This window comes from Nannobrachium achirus (genome assembly GCF_963921795.1).
Source record: "Nannobrachium achirus genome assembly, chromosome: 3".
Classification (NCBI taxonomy): domain Eukaryota; kingdom Metazoa; phylum Chordata; class Actinopteri; order Myctophiformes; family Myctophidae; genus Nannobrachium; species Nannobrachium achirus.
In genome coordinates this window covers 50983923-51004059 of record NC_137812.1, presented here as the reverse complement: position 1 = coordinate 51004059, position 20137 = coordinate 50983923, and the positions used below count along the sequence as shown (strand labels likewise).

General features: G+C 41.5%; 1 protein-coding gene across 2 annotated transcripts in view; it reads right to left on the bottom strand.

Moving 5' to 3' along the window:
* arhgap10 (Rho GTPase activating protein 10) overlaps positions 1-20137 on the bottom strand; it is an 86751-nt gene that overhangs the window by 49873 nt on the left and 16741 nt on the right. For both annotated transcript variants that reach the window (XM_080721497.1, XM_080721498.1), the window contains exons 2-5: positions 9016-9111; positions 8526-8587; positions 1624-1695; positions 958-1059 (exon numbers count right to left, since the gene is read on the bottom strand). In XM_080721497.1, coding sequence (XP_080577623.1) covers positions 958-1059; positions 1624-1695; positions 8526-8587; positions 9016-9111 — 332 coding nt within the window. The remainder of the gene's footprint in view (positions 1-957; positions 1060-1623; positions 1696-8525; positions 8588-9015; positions 9112-20137) is intronic.

Here is a 20137-nt window from a genome sequence, read left to right as displayed (position 1 = left end):
GCAGACCCCCATGTCACAAGACCCCGCGAGAAAAGAACAGCCCGCAATGAAAAATGTCAACAGTATGAAGAGTTTCCTTTGCCTGGTGTATACAATCTACTATATGTCTCAGCCTTACATGGCTATGTTCTTATAGAGGTAAGAAGCTGTACAGCAGCATAAAGACACATTGTTCGTTGTGGACTGTTTCCTGTAAATCACATGTACGGTCCAGTCATTGTACTCCCATTATAACTCCCATGTCACTGCATGTCCACTGCATTATTGCTGCTTCTGAGAGGAAGTGTTCGGAAAATATATACTTTGTCCCATCTTTAACCGTTGTAAGAAGCAAAGAATAGTCGAGCGGGTAGTATTTTGAACGATTTTAGTTTTGGGTTACAATTTGTACACCCGAAACAGCATTTGTACTTCTGTAAATACAATAGATCCAGAATGCGGGACATTTGAGGGCTACCACTGTTAGGTCCATGTACCCGTCCCATACCATTGTATGCATACACAAACTCCCTGCCACCTTATTCTAAAAAAAAAAAGCACATTTTTATTCATGTTTTTCTTTCTGATTAAATCATGCCATCATCCATACGTAGCTCAGCACATAAAAAATTAAAAATGCAACTGCGGATAATGTAGCATTGTGTTGTTCCACAAGCCACAGCCTCTGGCTTTGACCTTGGTGGTGTAGGAGCAGTGAACAGAAGCCTTTCCTTTCCAAACCAGCCAGGAAAACTCTGGTTGCAGCGAGGCAGGCCAGTGGAAACTCACACAGCCCAGCAGGCACTAAAGCTACGCTCGTCCCCCAGTGGTCACAAAGATGAGTGCCAAAAATCTGGGGAGTCTTTAGATAAACAAATAGCCCCCATTTTGAGTCAAAGTGAGTTGCTGCGTTACAGGGCCAGTGATCCATTTTCCATAATAAGCGTCAAGACAGGGGTTGGCTTTTAAGAGAATTACCTCCTGTAGCTGTGGTTCCTTCTTCTTTGCTGACATGTTCAAAAGCTTTTCCAAGGAGCTGTAGTACTTCTCTGTCTCCTTCTCATACTTCTTTCTCTCCGCCTTATGACCCCACAGAGGAAAAGCAGATGAAAATGAAACCAAACACTTGATTAGTCTTCATTATTATCCAATGTCAATTGAAATAAAATATAAAACATGATTAGGGGTTAAAGGTTATGCACATTATACTGTAGGTTAATGTTAAAAAAAGTCCATGGTCAAGATGTACCCAGGATTTTTACATATACATTTTTTATGCCATTGTTTTCATGCCAATGTTTTTAAACCCTGTAGCTTTGTGATTTGCAAAAAATGTAAGTGTGTTACATATAATAATAATTATTATATTTACTAATACATTTCAAAAACAAGATTTATTTTAATCTCAAGTAGATGTGCATCATATAACTATGAATAAAGTTCTTATATGGTCATGGTCATTGAATTTTCTATATGGTATATAGAAAATTCAAATTAATTTCTCTCATAATCATTTAGGCATAAGAAAATTATTATTTTAAATAAAGCACAGCAACTCAGTTTATGAGTCGCTGCAGTGGTCAAGTGTTCTGGTGGAATGTTATTGTCACTTGGCGTGGGGAGCAAATGAACGGCACACATTACCTTTGCTGCACGTAGTTGGTCTTTCCTGAACTTATCCATGGGTTTCATTAAGGTTTCTTCAATGTTTCTCATCTAGATGAACAGAGAGTAGAGTCTTTAAACATGCTCATTTAATTTCCTTATCATTTGACCATACAGTAGGCAATCACTGTTTAAAAAATGTCCAAATCTTTCAAAATTTCAAAAATAAAATAAGAGACCATTGCATAGCTGTGCTGATACACAGTATAACAGCACACCCTCTTATGTAATGAAGCTTAAATTGCTTCAATCTGTGCTCTGCTATGACCCGATTTCAACGTGCTTGCAGCTTGTGCAACCTTAAAATGTTATGGTGTGCAAGGTGAGCACTGAACACTGTTTAAAATATGTTTCCAATGTACAATATGGCATTACACTCAAATAATTTCACCAACATATTTAGTTTTCCTTCCAAGATTGATTACAATTTAGGCATTTAGCAGACACTCTTAATCTAGAGGGATTTATCAAGATAGCAAAGATAGCACAAGGTAAAACATGAAATGCATAGAAATAATCGTCTAAAAATGTAGGTAGACGTGGCACATTTCAACAAAATTTTAAAGGCATTAATACAAAGTGCACAAAAACATTATAAAAGTAATTTAAGGCATTTAAATGCAATACAAAATATTAAAGAGTTATGGGAATATTAACTCATCTAGTGCCTTTCGCGTGATGTCACGCGATAAGTACTAGAGTACGTATAGTGCCGAATGCGTGATGTCGCGCGAAAAGTAATATATTACTGTAACGGCGAGTAAAAATACCTAGTACAATGGCCGACGCTCCGGAGACGAAATCCGCGCTGATTTGTCATCATCACGGCTCCACGAGCACACAATAGTCATCCCATAACATTGAGGTGGACGGCCGATCTCATCTTTAATGTCCATTATCTCAAAACAACACTTTAGAAGCGAAGATGGAGGCAGATGCTCGCTTATAAAACACATGTATAAACGCTCCTATGCAATCCAGCATGGCACCACGTAAACAATGCTCGGTTCCGTCGCAGGATCCGATGACGTCAGACCGGAAGTACTTCCGGTCTAGACTTCTGGCCTTCAAAATAAGACAATGGCCGTTAATGGGGCCGGGAGGGGGCACTCTGGACCCCCTAATCCGTTAATGTCCTGGGCTCTGGATGAGTTAAGTACAAATGAGCTAAAATACATGAAATAAAATAACGCAATTGGAGTGCAGTGCAATAAATTATCAAAAGACTCAATAAAAGGCAGCGACAAAGAAGACGTCTTTAGCTTTGATTTAAAAGAACAGTTGTTGTGTGGACCTATAGTTCAGTGCATAAAAAACTGAACGCTGCTTCTCCACATTTAATTTTGATTCTGGGGACAGAAAGCTGACCTGACCCAGGTGACCTGAGAGGTCTGAAGGGTTCACTACATATAGTCAAGTCGCTTGTGTAATTTCGTTAAAATTTTCGGGGGATTATGAAAACTATATATAGTATAACAAATCAGAAGATCCATGATTCCATTTGCAAAATCCATCGAGGAATTTTTGACAGCTGCTGAAAGTTTGTGTCTCATTCACTTACTATACACTATACTATAAAGGAAAAAAATACCACCAAAAAATCTTCTTTAAGTAGAGGTTAGAGGTTTTTGCAAATGAAATCATGGATTTTCTGATTTGTTATACTCTGAAGTTTCCAAAAACATATCGTTTTCAAAATCCCCCGAAAACTTGAACGAACCATTCATGTTTGGACATATTGAACTGGACTAATAGCAGAAGATCAGAAATGTATTTTGGCCCCAAGTCATTCAGCGCTTTATAAAACAACAGAAGTGTTTTAAAATGAATTATTTGACAGACAGAAAGCGAGTGTAAAGATCTGAGAACTGGAGTGATATGATCCGACTTTCTTGGTCTTGGAAGGATTCGAGCAGCAGTGTTAACTCCTGAATCAACTGCAGTCAGGGTTAGGTTCCATTTGTAGGGACACCTATAAAGACACCGTTATAGTAACCTCATGTCACCAGACTTTCCACCTCTGTTATAGTAGTTGAGACTACTGAGGATAACAGCACTGAATCTTCCTGAGATTAAAGGGTCTATATTTTAGACCCTTTAATCTCAGATAGTAATCCATGCCTGCATTTCCACCCACTTCTGTCTGTGCTATGAGACTGCTTCCATGACTACAGATCCCATAGCATGTGGTGAAAATGCTAATAAACAGCAAAATCGGCATCCTCACAGACATTGCAATGGTCAATGCCTATGTGCAATTTCAGATCAATTGGGCTGAGACTAGTTTTGTTAACTCATCGGATGCCCACGAGGTGTCAACGCGTCAATCTCTTTGACGTCCACGTGTGCCCATCGATGCGTTCGACGTGTCACACAGGAAACTAGAAGCAGTGCTCTTCCGAGCACAGGTCTCCACCAGGTCAGGTAGGTCCTGGTGGCACTAAATGCATGTGAAAAGGGTGCCATGTCTTATTTGGCCTTTAACGGCAATGTGGCGCTGCATGCATGATTTGAGGCATTTTGTTCCAAACATTAGTTTGGCAAAAGTCGACCTGCTGGTGGCGCTATAACAGGCCAATGTGAAAAGAGTGGCATTTGTTCCTTGACCTAGTGGGAATGTGCATGCAGAATTTCTCTGTAATCACAAGCTGCGTTCGTGATTTTTAAGTCATTTTGTTAAAAATGGACCAATCCTGCAAACTTTGGAAGCCAATGTTAGCCAATTAGGGTGGAATATGAAATATCGGACAGATCCGTCTTGATCACATGACTATAGAGATACGGTGTACTGATTTGCATGATTTTTGGATAAAATCTCAAGGAATAATAGGAACCTTTTTGTTTTACATAAGGGCCTCCTGGTGGCGCTATAAAAGGCAGATATGAAGAATGCAGGGCAAAGGTATTTCCTTGGCCTCTAGGGAGTGCACAAACAAAGTTGTACACTGATCAGTAGAGTTGTATTTAAAAACACGAATCGGCCTGTTATAGCGCCACCATGAGGCTGATTTGAATTTGAAAAGTGGTATTTATTCCTCGGCCTATTGGGAATGTGCATGCACAATTTCACTAAAATCGTACACTGCGTTCATGATTTCAGGCATTTTATTCAAAACGAACCAATCCTACAATCTTTGGAAGCCAGTTTTAGCCAATCAGGATGGAATATGGAAAATCGGACAGATCCATGTTGATCACATGACTGTAGAGATACTGTCTATCGATTTGCGTGATTTTTGGACAAAATCTGTAGGAGTACTGGCCAAAGGTTAGTTTTGCAAAAATTGGCCTCCTGGTGGCGCCAGAACAGGCCCATGTGAAAAATTTGGGGTAGAGGTTCTGAATTGGTATCCAGGGAGTGTGTGTGCACAGTTTGGCAGCCACCGGGCCAACAGCGCCGGAGATTAGCTGGTAACGGACGCACGGACGCACGCACGCACGCACGCACGCACGGACGGAGTGGAAAACATACTCTCCCCATGCCTTTTGGCTGGTGGAGACAACTATACTGTACTGCAGCACCTGTACTGTACTACCGCGGTGACGAAACAAACTCCATTTCCCAAAATGCAGTGCGGGATCACGTGACCGGGAAGTGATGTCTCGCTAATAGACATGCCAAGCACCCAGAACCCTGGGGGCGCCCTGAAACCAAATGGACATGGTGGCCGTTTTGAGGTACTGCAGTTGGGGCCACTAACCACATGAACGCGCATAGGCTTCTTTGTATTGACGTGCGTTCATACCGGAAGAGCTCGTTCATGAATTTGAGCCCCAGCGCGTCCATGAACACAAACTATGACGAAAAATTTGTCACAGTGGCCCCACTACGTCACGGTTTTACTACGCGGAAGGAAGGGTGAAAACGCCTCATGCGCTGGGTGAGCAACTCAATGCAAGTGGACGGGCGGGGATATCTGGTGTCCTCTCTAACAAATTAACCCTTGCATTCATCGTGGGCAGCCAATGTGTTAATAGTAGGATATTCTAAAGATGACAGTAGGCTGAATTTGTAATTGTCTTAATGTGGCTGCTGAAATTCAGGTCCAAGTCCATGCCTAAATCAAGATTCAACTAGAAGAAGTGCTCTTCCGAGCACATGTCTCCACCAGGCCACGCGTCCTGGTGGTGCTATAATAGGCCAATGTAAAAAGGGTGGCATGTGTTCTTCACTAATCTTAGACCTTTCATGGCACCACCATGAGGCTGATTTGAACATTTTGTAGTGTAATTTCTTCCTTGGCCTTTTGCGAATGTGCGTGCACAATTTCATTACAATTGCAGGCTGTGTTTGATTTGAGGCATTTTGTTCAAAACGGATCAATCCTGCAAAGTTTGGAGGCCAATCTTAGCCAATCAGGATGGAATATTTAATATGGGACAGATCCGTCTTGATCATATGACTGTAGATATACTGTGTACTGATTTGTGTTAATTTTGGGTAAAATCTGAGGGAGTAATATCCAAAAATGTGTCTTACATAAAAAATGTGAAAAATGCAAGGAAAGGGTTTTTCCTTGGCCTATCGGTAGTGCACTTACAAAGTTTGAAACTGATGGGTGGAGTTATAGGTAAAACCATGAATTGGCCTGTTATAGCGCCACCATGAGGCTGATTTCAAAAATTTGAAGTGGCATTTCTTCCTCGGCCTAGTGGGAACGTGTGTGTGCGATTTCATGTTAATTGCACTCTGCGTTTGTGATTTGAGGCATTTTGTCCAAAATGGACCAATCTTACAAACTTTGAAAGCCAATATCAGCCAATCAGGATGGAGTATGGACAATCAGACAGATCCGTGTCGATCAAATGACTGTAGAGATACTGTCTACCGATTTGCGTGATTTTTGGACAAAATCTGCCTCATGGTGGCGCTAGAACAGGGCCATTTGAAAAATGTGGGGCAGAGGTTCTGAATTGGCATCCAGGGAGTGTGTGTGCTCATTTTGGCAGCGACTGGGCCAACGGCGCCTGAGATTAGCTGGTAACAAACTCGGAGGACAGACGGACGGACGCACGGACAGACGGACGGACGGACGGACGGACGGACGGACGGACAGACGGACGGACGGACGGACGCACAGACGGATGGACAGGGGCGAAAACATACTCTCCCCCTGGCCCCTGCCTTCGGCTGGTGGAGACAATGATTTGATTGATCGAAAAGGTAATCGATAGAATATTCACTATGGAAATAAGCAATAGATGCAGCCCTGAATATTTCGTTGCTTTGCATGTAGATGGACAAAATAGGCCCCAGAATCACAGCTCAGGTGTATAAATGACGATTAAAAGGTGTGTTTGATTCCTCCCCCTCCCTCCACTACAATATGGTTTGCAGGAAGGCTACAATACATGTCATGGCCTGCCTGCCCACGGCCACCCCACCTCCAGTTGCTGTAAAGTATGATGTCATGATCCCACTGTGCTGAGCAGAGGAGCTGTGTTGTTGATCTGCATTGTGCATTTGAACCATCATAGCCTATAGCCCTAGCTTCTGCCTGGCCTGAACCACTGGAACAAAACAATCAGACAGCCACCCTGTAGCAACTCATAATGTAATAACGGCTCATGAGCTGATTATTACATTATGAGTTTTTATTACATTTTTTTTATTACATTATGAGCCGTTATTACATTATGAGCCGTTATTACATTATGAGTTGCTACACACCCTCTTAACCACAGACCTGTGGAGGAAGACATTACTATCTATAGTGAAAAGCTCATGCTGCATAAATCACGCATTCCTTTCCAAGGGCTGTCCCTGACATTTATGTTGTTTGGAATAGATTTGAAAACTGCCATTAGCTGTTAAGCTGATGTGCTAGCTCACTAAAGAGAAATGCAGGAATAAAGTCACAATCATACAGTATCTGTATCAGCTATATACTGTACGTATTACATAACTTGTGCTGAAGTCATAAAGAGTTCATAGGACAAGATCCAGGCAAGGCATTCTTGGCAGTGCAATCTAAAGAATTGCTGTATAGATAGGTGCACTGACGGATCGAGTTTTCCTTCCGGAAATGACATCATGCTGTCAGCTATGGCAGAGAAGGATGCTGCTAGGCATTGCTCAGCGCAATGTGACCCAACATGAGCTCAAACTCCAAGGACAGGCTACCTTCAAGACTTCCTTCCTTAACTCCATTAATATGGAAAGTGAACTATGGCTCTTACTGTCTTGGCTGAAACAGTGACTGGGTTTTATGGCAATATGTTGTAATGGGCTGTATTATTGCTGACCTTGGGTCCTATCATATTCGGAGTCCCTGCGATCTGGTGTTAAAAGGCTTGGGCGCTGTGACATGTTCCCACCCTGACACTCCCAGGTCTCTGTGTGACAGTGACCCTTAAGCCAGGCAGAAAGGAGTGTTATATCAGGCTCATTAGTAATCAATTACCTATCTGTCCTCTATTGCCTTATAAAGCTCAAGACTAGTGACTGTGTTCGGAGTGAATCTGAAAATGACTATTAAGTTTATCTCATGTCATGTAGAGGCATTTAATGGTATCATTTGTGCTGATGTTAAACAGGGACCTTATAAATGCTTTAAGTTACAGTAGTTGCATTTGTCTTTGTAGTAAGAATAAAGAACCTGCTCACACAGTGCCTTTAAAGTCTCTCTTGTCAGAGATTAAACACAAATATTGTGTGTGTGTGTGTGTGTGTGTGTGTGTGTGTGTGTGTGTGTGTGTGTGTGTGTGTGTGTGTGTGTGTGTGTGTGTGTGTGGGTGGGGGGGGGGGGGCACAATAAGTGTAGGCAGGTAGACATGCAAATGGAGGCAAAGGCAACTGCATGCACAGTGCACACCACCCACACACACAAACACAGGTATTTTCCAAAGATTTTACGCAGGTCTGAACTAGTTCTGCTCACCATTAGCTCTCTTTGGTCTTCCAGGTTCTTGAGGAATGAGGAGAACTCCTGCAAGGATTCGTCTGAAAAAGACAGAAATACATGCTTTAATGGATACAGCCACACACAGAGAGACGCACAAACACAGACACAGACACACACACACACACACACACACACACAGACACACATGTGCAACCACACAGACATCATAAGTACCACTGTTGCCATACAGACATAAACCAAAGATTTCGTAAAATTGTATGTTCTCAGTTGGGTGGCAGATGAGGAACCCCAAACAAACATTAAAGCCTGAGTTGTACTTGGTTGCGCGCCATGTTGCACACTGAAAATAGCAGAGCTTCAAGCTCACAATGTCTCACGCTCAGACATGCTGTGAACTTGTAGATCGTCTATTTTTGTTGCACGATACCAGCATGCAGTACAACTCACCTATAACAGTGTGTGGGCTAACTTGGCAACAACAGTAGCGGCTGATGGCCACACTTACCAATACAACGCTCATCATCCGTCTTCGCATCTCCGATGTACTCAAAGTGAAACTCCCCCAGGCACTGGGCAAACTTCCTCTGGGCCATCCCGAGTTCTGGAGGAAGAGGAAAAAGGTACATTTCAATTTGTATTTATGGGGGGCACCCTGGTGGTCACAATCACAAAACATTGTGGGTTCGGTCCGCGCCTCAAGCGTCTGTTCTGTAGGTTATCGCTCACTCACTTTACAGTCTCTTCAATCTTCACTGTCATTTTCTGAGTAAAGCAGAGATATCTCAAGGACCAACTTCAGGAGGCTGAGGAGAGCATGCCCCCATCTACATTGCAGAGGAGATCTCAGATGGTCAGCGACTTCAATCTCATCTGCACACGCATCGCTGAGGACTTTAAACGGGCCACACACACCACACCACACCCGTTGTAAAAAACGCCTCCACTGAATCCATCGACTGAAAAACGCGACCTGGGTTTATAATAGCAATTCACTAGCATGTCTTTATACAGGGTAGACAGGTTGATGATTGGTGTGCAAAGGCTCAAGTACTAATCATAGACTATTTTCATAATGGTAATCAAAAACATTTCATTATATTTAGCACCTATTGCAGCCTAACTGGCATCTATTTCTGTTTTTGTGTGCTCAGCAAACATCCTGACAGTTATGCCACCAGAAGGTTCCCAGTTCCCACATCCCGTACATTTACGATCCATATACCCACTGCTATAAACCGGCTGACACTGTACATATGTCCCATCAGCGTCACTGTCTGTATATACTCAGGCCATCCATAGACAATACATGTTAATATTACTGGTAATTGATTATGCCTACACAATGTAATAGATTATACATTATGTTAACCAATACAGACCACAACGTGCAGATGGCTATAGTCAGATAAGTTTCATTTGCAAAACCTCAATCTTGATAATGTTTATGCTCGCTAATCTTGTTAAAGCTATTTGACTTTATTGAGCCCCAAAGGGGGAAACTCAGGCAATAGTTCCATTGCAACAACAATGCATTAAAGGGTCATTGAAAGCCAGTGCATCGTCAATGAAGTTAAAAAGATTAAATACAAAAATGCAAATGTGCAAGCACAAGCAATATGTAAAAAGTATGCTGTCAATAATAACGCCACACTTATCAATATGCATGAGTAGCTAATTGTAACATAAAATGAATAAATATGAGAAATAATATGACATCACACATTTATTAAAAAATCTAACTACAGCTGGAACAAAATTCTTCCTCCACCTGGAACATTTTGGCAACAGAAACCGGTTGCTCGAACCGGTTGCTCGTTGCAACTCTTGCAAATAGTCATCACATGGCAGACATAGAAGGTGTGTGTGTGTGTGTGTGTGTGTGTGTGTGTGTGTGTGTGTGTGTGTGTGTGTGTGTGTGTGTGTGTGTGTGTGTGTGTGTGTGTGTAATCTGTGTATACGCACAGTAGAATGTAATGTGCCATAGGGCATAGGAAATGTATTAGGCCAAACCCCATAAGATTCCATCAAACCAGTCGATTTTTTGATTTATTTTTTGACTACAGCTGGAACAAAAGTCTTCCTCCACCTGGAACATTTTGGCAACAGAAACCGGTTGCTCGAACCGGTTGCTGGTTGCAACTCTTGCAAATAGTCATCACATGGCAGACATAGAAGGTGTGTGTGTGTGTGTGTGTGTGTGTGTGTGTGTGTGTGTGTGTGTAATCTGTGTATACGCACAGTAGAATGTAATGTGCCATAGGGCATAGGAAATGTATTAGGCCAAACCCCATAAGATTCCATCAAACCAGTCGATTTTTTGATTTATTGAATACTGTATTAACAGTGTGCAAAAAAAAAAAGCACAGAGGTACAGTTTCATACAAAAGGAGGCTAAAAGGATAAACCCAAGAAAACATCACCGCTTGTTTCCATTGGGGTCCTGCGTAATCAATTCATCGAAACATCACAACATTCACAACATCAAACCTCAAGAAATCCTGAGAATTCAAAGCCTCATTTAGCTGGGCTGCTAAATGCAAATGCTTACTGCAGTTAAAGCTTACAAGGAAAGACCCAGCGTATTTAAATAAACACAAATGACCGCGTCTATTTTCGAAGCAGTGTTGAGATTTCCCCAGGGCTGGGAATCTCTGCCCCACGGACGTCCCCTGGGGAGGTGTGAGAGAATGTAGCGAGGAGTATTTTAAGACTGGAGCTATGAGCGGTATCCTGTGGAGCAACATCATTAGCTCTGGCAGCTGGTTTGGAGTTCTGTGGGGAAAGATCAACTGGTCTGTAACTGCTAAACAGAGCTCATATGCAGTGCAAGGCAGCCATTGCGGATGTTCCCCTTCATGCATTTATCCTACACCTACAAGATTGATGAAAACCATCTCGAAATGATGCTGCTGTCTTTTGGTACTGTATGTCTGCTTTTGGCCGTTTCTTTCTCAGATGCATCACACGCCCAATTCACACGTTTATGTCCACAACGCTAAATGCAATAAATTGGACATGTCCAAGGTTATGAGTATGAGACCATCACCCTGTGCAAATGTTCAATGCGCTATCGAGGTGAACAAATGGACTGTATGGGAATATAACGCATTCTGAATGAATTGAATTTCATAACATACCTAGTTATCGGCTAAAATGAATAGAGTACATGTAAGTTGTTTACAAACAAGCTGCGGGAGACCAGCAACAGGTTGCCTCTACTGCACTCCTCCACACCTGTGACTTTTAGCCACACGGACTTTCCCCTCTATCTACTTTAGTTAAGGTTTTGGTTGATCCCCTTCATAAAACAGGCTAATTTTTTTAGTATTGTGTAGATAAATTCTTTGTGAACACAGTATCACATGTTTCCAATCTGAATGCGAACTTCACAATAAGAAAACGTAATAAATAATTTCACTACTTATTATTAAAAATGTGGCAACACGATACCTGGCAACCGAAGTATAAACCAATCAAAGCGTGTGTTCCTTATACGGCTCAGCTGTTTCGGCCAATCACGTTCCTTGATGGAAGAAGCAGGAAATACCCGTCGTGGACGCTCTGATCACAGCTAACCATAGCAGCTAACAGACAACACAACGACATCTCCTGTGAAGGTAATATTTGTTTCGTGATGATGCTCAATTGTTTGATATACTCATGAACATTTACAATGAACGCAGACTATAGAATGAGCCGTGTTGACGACGCATTAACATGGATCATTATAACGTTCGTGGCGATCATAGACAAGAGACAAGATTGATGGCAGCAGGCTGTTTTAAAGATGCACATTTAGTGTGAATATTTACAGCTGCAAATGGTTAAGATATATTAAGCAGTGGCCAATCAATATGCCCCGATCTTTAATAGACCTATAGCTATAATGGCTCACGATCATTGCAATGCTACACATTGTCTCATCGCGTATCATTAATTTCTGTTCATATCTCTGCAGTCACGTTGCCAAAGTTAGTGTTAGCAACGGTTTGTGATTTGTTCATTTTCTCTTGAAAAGATCTAACCTTAAGACAGCTGTTAATGTGTTTAGATTACTTTCGTCTTGTCATAGTGCTCCATCTACACATACTATATAATACGACGACCCTGTTCAGTGCTATATGATTTACTGCACAGTCAAACATTAAAGGTTTATTATATGGTTAATTGTTTTATCTCGATCTTCAAGTTGATGTGCTGGTACAGTTAGATTCAGGCTCGGATGCCATTCTGTCTACTTGTCCTGGCGTGGTAGTACAGTATTTAGCATGTAGTGAGTATTAAAGGTTATGATCACAGTTTTGGCTCTAAATAATCTACAGAGCCTAAATAATAATACAGAACAGAACACCCGAGATTAAATTATACAAACTTAATTGGATATACATGAATGAATGAGCCATCGAAGAGCGCTTTGAGTACTTAGCAAAGCGTTATACAAATGCTTCATTGTTATGTGATGATATGTGTTACAGACTACTTGACGTGGGTTGCAGAGCTGCAGGAGCCTGGCTGGGACACAAACCACAAGATCTGGGAAATTATTGCGACGTGGATTGTGTCATAATGCAGACAGCAGTCTTATGAGATGGGTCATTCATGATTGAACATATAATGCAGCCCATTTTAAAACGATTCTGGAAAATAAAGATTTATCACACTTTTTGGTGTCTTTTTCTGTGCATGCAATGTATCATTGTGCTGCTCTTTGACACATGCTGTGTTAAGTTCATGCTGGTGTGAAATCCACTCAAAATGCAGAAAATGTGTGTTAAGTCGTTGCTGGGTCAGCCACAGTTTGCTGCTGTTATGTAATATCTTTAACTTTGAAGAAATGACTGAGGTAACTTGGTATTTCACTGGTTACCATATCTTTCTGAATCTATGCTTTCTTGTCATTTAGTACAATGAATGTGTTACCGTGTCTCTAGAAATGTGCTCATTATTGGTGAAGATACTAACTGTAATTCTCAAAGACTCGCATTGGTTCAGCACATAGTTTTTTGCTCTGTTAGTTTCATTTGATATTAAAATGCAATTCGAATTAATCCCCTGTGTGGACACTGATCAGATGACAGGAAGAAGCAGCTCATCAATGAAGGTGATTTGTTTAGGGTACGATATTTTAATGACTTCACACCTAAGTCCCTATCATGGAGTTAAATCATTGATAACTTGATGCATGCATACTCGTTGTATGTTAATGCAGACAGCCTACAACAATGCCCAGGGCAACACTGCATATTATCTATAAACGGCTCACAGTTTAAATAACGTACAGTTTATTTGGACAATCATCTGTAACAGATATAATTAAATACGACGTGATTAACGTTTGTTTGACATCCACATCACAGTTACATTGGACGGGAGATGCAGTTTTGCTAGTTTTCATCACCTAATCACCTTCCTTTCATAACCTAATCACTACTTTTAGAATTGAAAGAAGAAAAATAATGTTACCACTTTTATGTTAACGGCAGTATGAAACGCCCGCATTCCAGAGACTACAGTGTCGGTGAACGACAGGCAATAGCGAAAATATAAACTGGTATATAAAAGTAGTCCAACACGGTTATGAATTAACTATTAGTAGTCTATGGTATACCTGTTGCAAGTTCGTTAGGAAAAAGCAATTTATTACGCTAATGTTAAGTCTTTTTGGGCGAGAAATGTCAGCTTTGTGTAATGTTTTCTTCCTGGTTGCCATGGAGATGTCTTAGGTGCCCTGTATATTTGCCTGTTTTAAATAGCATTTGATAAAATCGGTCTTTCTCATTAGTGCGTACGAATTCAAGATGAAAACATTAATCACAGTACTCATAAGAATTTTATATATCTACTGTGAAAAAAGAATGTAGTTTTTGAGTGGGGATCAATGAAACACACAATAGACGGGTCCATCCCATGGCCTATTTTCCAGAGCTGCACACTCGCTCACAGCACCAAAGCACCCGTGGAAAGCCTGCTGCAAAATTACACTAGCAATCTTATTTCATCATTAAACAAAAACAAACTGCTTCACAATGGCAATGGTCACATAAATGTTGGTGTAATATTTTTACTAAGAAATATCTTAGAGGGGGGCTATGATTGGTTGGACACTATTGTACTACTTGAGGCCACCTATTGTGTTGTTATGAGTGCCCTGGCGTGTGTCAGGGCACTTTGTGGAGCTCACAAAATACCATTTCACTTCTTGTACATCATGTAGTACATAGTATGTGTAGTGACAAATAAAGCCTTCTTGATTCTGGAATTCAAACTTGGCATGTCTGTAGTGTGTATCACTGAGGACATGAGGGAGTGCAGTACCCGGGGGGAGCGGGGGGCATCCATACATGTCTGTATCTGTCCTTGTTATACCCATAGGCTGACCTCCAAGTACTGCAATAAGTATGTACTAGTCTAACTATGACAAAGGGTTGGGGGAGAAGACGACAGCCTCCACGTGGCCTCCCCTGCAAGTAACAAGAAAATCTTGTACCAAAGGGTACAACAGGTATTGCATGACATACTAGCGTCATGTCCAGGGGGTGTACTTGTACATCAATGGTTGGGGAATGTACACGCTACAGAGACAGGAGATAGGCTCCTGAGATATTGGCCACATGGCAATCAACTACATATGTAAAGTTCAAGTTGGGTCTGGGTGGATTTTGCCCCAATCAAAGGTGGATATGCCTGACATCAGCTAAAATCAATGGTTTCTGTAGTAACTCATATTACAGGCCCATACAATGTATGGAGATGCTAACATCAGCGCAAATAGACTCCGTTTCTGTCATGTGTGACGTCTGGCCCGAGCTCAATCAGTGAGAGAGAGAGAGAGAGAGAGAGAGAGAGAGAGAGAGAGAGAGAGAGAGAGAGAGAGAGAGAGAGACACACACACACACACACACACACACAGAGACAGAGAGAAAGGGGAGGGATGGAGAATGAGGGAAGGAGAGAGAGAGCAAGAGAGAGATAGTTTTATTGTGTAGATTCAATTCCAACAAGTCACAACACCTATATAGGCAGTTCTTCTGGTTAGTATGTGGAGGTCATGCAACTACAGGAAGTTAGAGGCTGCAGTCAGCACGCTGAGGTTATTGCATGGGTTCTTACCCAACCATGCAATAACCTGGCCAAAGCTGGGTACAGAAACCTGAAAAGCTGCTGACATGTTGTCAGCGCAACCAATTGCTGCATGAAGCATTACGTTTTGGGCTTGATTTGATAGCTCTGATTTTGTGAAAGCTAATAAAAGCAACAGTCAGAAAATCAGGGCTGCGTGCCTGCGCGTGTGCATGGATTACAATTGTAATAGGCCCAAAGCTTAAACATGTGAGTTGGGTTGGACAATGCCTGCCTGCACTAAGCACAAAAGACAGCTTCTGCCTCAGTGGCCTATATCAAAACCATTTAAACCCTTCACAGGCGGGTCTCGACCACTTTTCTAACCGCACACTGCCAGTGCCACCGCCACCAAACAAGGATGCACAAGCAGTCTCACGTCTACAGTATAAGCCTCAAGACGTGGAGTCAGAACCCGTGCCAGCTGCAGGAAGGACTAGAGCCTAATTTATGTGGCACTCTTACCAGGTGAGCAATCAGGGCACCAGAGAGTAGTTATCTTCAGATTTGAGTCTGAGACGGCAATACAGAAATCAGTTCATCAACCATTTCATGATCCTGAGATTTCAAGCCCTAATTTCTTGGACAAGTGGTCTGGATATGAACACATAGTTGAATCATCTGCAACAACTTTACATGCAAAAAAAAAGAAAGAAAAAAAGGAAATTTTTATACTCTCATTTAAATTAATACTAATTTGCAGCAGTTACTTGTGTGTCAATAAGCATGTCTTGCCCTAGTCTATTCTGAAAGCAACCAATGTGGAGATTCAAGTCCAACAACAAGCCACAACACCTGTAGTCAGTTCCTCTGGTCAGCTTGTGGAGGTCAAGCAACTACAGGAAGATAATGGCTGCCGTCAGGGCACTGAGAAGGCTTACGCATTATTTACAATGTTTTGTTCTTTGAACTGGCTGACCTTTAAATAGCAGCAACAGGAAGGGTCCTTTTTTTCTTTCTGTGAGGTCATTGTTGTTGTTAGAGAAATCAGATGGACAGATGGTGAGAGTTATGCATGGTGAACACACTGTGAGAATAGGTTTCTTACTAATGCCTATAGGTATGCACTTGAGACTGCCTCTGATATCCCACAGTGACAGGATGTAAGTAATACATGGAGGTTGCAGTGAAAAATAAGAACAGTGTTCATATACGCCTGTGCCATATGGATCAATATGACAACATGTTTGACCAAATACATCAATATCAATATTGTGTCGATGACTGTTGGTGCTTTCATGAAATATTTACGAATGAGATGTTTGATCATCAGTAAGATAACTAGGTTGGGGGAAGGCATCCTCAAACATGAGGAATAGCACAATCAAACATATAATTTTCGAGATGTCTGAGTGAGTGAGTGAGTGAGTGAGTGAGTGAGTGAGTGAGTGAGTGAGTGTCTGTCTGTCTGAGTGTCTGAGACCACAGTATCTCTGTAGCCATTAACGTAATGGGTATTTCTTACATTGATGCTCCTACATATTATCATGCAAGCACCAGTTAAAGTTACTTTCCATCCCTCATCCCACATCCCATAACCCAGACACTGCACATCATTTCGGAGCTCATATCTTTGAACGGGTAAGAGCTAGTATTACTAAATCATAACATCGATATCATATAAAATAGTTATACATTTTCTATTGCTCAGCTGCAGGTTCATATTTGACAAAAATAAGGCATATCGTACCTACTGTACAGGGATGTGGCCTACAGCACAGTGTAAATGTGCTGTAGACAATTATGTTTGTAGAACGTAAGACTTGCACTGTGTTGGTAATCCTTAAATCCGTAAATATGAGGCAGACTTTCACAGAGTAACACTAATAGTACGTAATACAATATTAATGTGTACTATATTAATGTTTACTAGAATGCTTTCCTTTACCTACCTACGCTGAAAACAAAAGCTAAGTGTTGCTTAAGGTCATAAGCTACACTAGGACAATTGCTGCATGGCTGTTATGATGTTATGATCAGACATCTAAATGCACTATATCAAGGGTCCATAGGGAAAAGTAATGAATGAGGCCCTGGGCTATTCTAACCACAGCCAGACAGAACAAATTGGCACAACAAGCAATTGTTGAGGTGTGGCCACTGGCTCATAATGGCTTTGTTCTTAGCTTGTTAGGCTATGCAAGAAAGTACCGCACTGGCCTAACATTAGGTAATTAATCAAAACTGGGGACAGTCTACATTTGCCACGTCCCGTACACACAAACAACAACAACTAAGTAGGTCATTGTGGATGCAGCATCAAGTACACAGTTAGGCCTCAATCATGAATAGAATTGGTATAACATATCACAATTTAAGGTTCCATATTGACAATATCAGCAACCAAATCAGTCAAACAATTGAAAAGGTTTTTAATGAAATAATGTTTCAAATTGTTGCTGTAATCATGCAGCCTATAATTGACAAGCAGGTACTTCAAATCCTCTGCCAGAGCCAGCTGTGTGAAGATCACATTTTTGTGGAGGTCAGAAGGAATGCAACATGGCAGTATTATGGGTTGCTTTACGGCTGTCAGTCTGACTCTGTACAGACGTTTACTTCAATTAATCAAATAGTGGATCAGGAATGCGACAAAAACATATCCCTTAAGTCAAGGCTTCATGGGTGAGTAATTCATTTAAAAACTAAACAAAATAAAAAAACACTACACACAAGTGAATGTATACAGCAAACCATCACTATAACTAGGGCAGAAGCATAGCAGCTTCTCCTATATAGAACACTGTAGTGTACACATATCAATAATGACGGAGCAAAACCTTGCTAATCTATTTAGTGATATGTACAGTTATACCATCTGCAATGACCTTAATACTGTACTAGCCTGTGTACATGACCTAGACTGCCACATATAAAGACTAGTGGTCTGCCCTAAACGGATACTCAAACTGTAAAAGTGCATCCAGGAGACCTTGATATTCTCGTAATTTTATTTATATTTTTTAATCTTTTAAGACATTTTTTGTAACCTATTTTTTTCCTCCAGTGTCAATTGTCTAATGTAATCCTGGGCGCTACACTCCCTCTGCCAACCTGGGGAGAGCAACGGACTGACCACAAGCTTCCTTCCATGCATGAGGAGTCCAAGCCGCTTCTTTTCACCTGACTGGGGTGGGGGGTTTCACGCGTGGACATAGTGCATGGAAGGAACTCGTTATTCCGGAGGCAGTATAGGGACCAGGATTACTGCATGCTTTTGTGAAGGCTCCTACCCTAGGGGACACAGGGAGAACATGCAAGCTCCACACAGAAAGGCCCTTTCGCCAACCCCACCTAGGGTATGGGCATTGATGATGCGGAGGAGAGAACACGCCCCCAGCATCCACAGCGAACCCAGGTCCTTCTAGCTGTGAAGCGACGTGCCCCCTGACCTTAATATTATTAGCAAGGTGTGTAACGGTTGTGGGGTTGCACAGTTCAAACCTATTATTAGGCTTGGGCAGTTAATGTTTGTATATTTTCACAGAAAAGGGTAAATATAAATAATTGGTTATGTCTTTCGTGAACAGATCAACAATTCTGTCACTGGCCTGATACACTACTGCCATGCTATGTACAGTCCTTTGTAAACATAACAGTCATTAAGAATAATTATGTTACATGGAGTCAGTTGCCTGTTCTGTGTCACTCGCACGCTGGCGCACACACACACACACACACACACACACACACACACACACACACACACACACACACACACACACACACACACACACACACACACACACACACACACACACACACACACACACACACACACACACACACACACCTCCTCATTCATTTTATGAACGTTTTGATTATGCTCAAATGTTTCTTCCCTAAACAACATAAATTTCAACCACACAAAACAGGTAGAATTCCAAGTGATGTAAACACCGTCTAGTGCAGTTCTGAGTAGGAGTTAGTAAATTATGGGTTAGGGATAGTATTCTCAAAACAGAGCTGCAGTAAGGTCATTAGTCAAGCATGAAACTGCCAGATCATTATTTGCGTGGCTGGCAAACATGTTATCTTAAACATAATAGTTGACTTTGAATTAACTACAAACTTTGGAGGTCCAGACAACACAGAGGTGGAAACCAGGCCTTGGTGTGCCTGGAGTTAGATACTTCATGATTAGAATCTAGTCAATCTACCTTAAAGCTGCACTATGTAACTTTCCTCTTCTACCAAGGATTTGAACCCGGTTTCATGCACAAGTGCGGAAGATTTTACAATTAAGCTAATACAGCCTGCTTGCTCAGGTGATGAATCTTGACCATCAGGTCGAAATTCGTATCAGATCCTTTGATACAAATCACACAATCTAAATGTCTCAATACAAAAGTTATATTGTTTTAACCTACAGGGATTGATACTCTCAGAGAGGCACATGCCCGTCGGACAAGTACAGGTCATGTTCTACTTGACCAAAGGTCATACCCACTTGCCCGAAAGGTTAAATTGTCCATTATTAAATGATAAGTAAGTACCGGTCGGTGGAC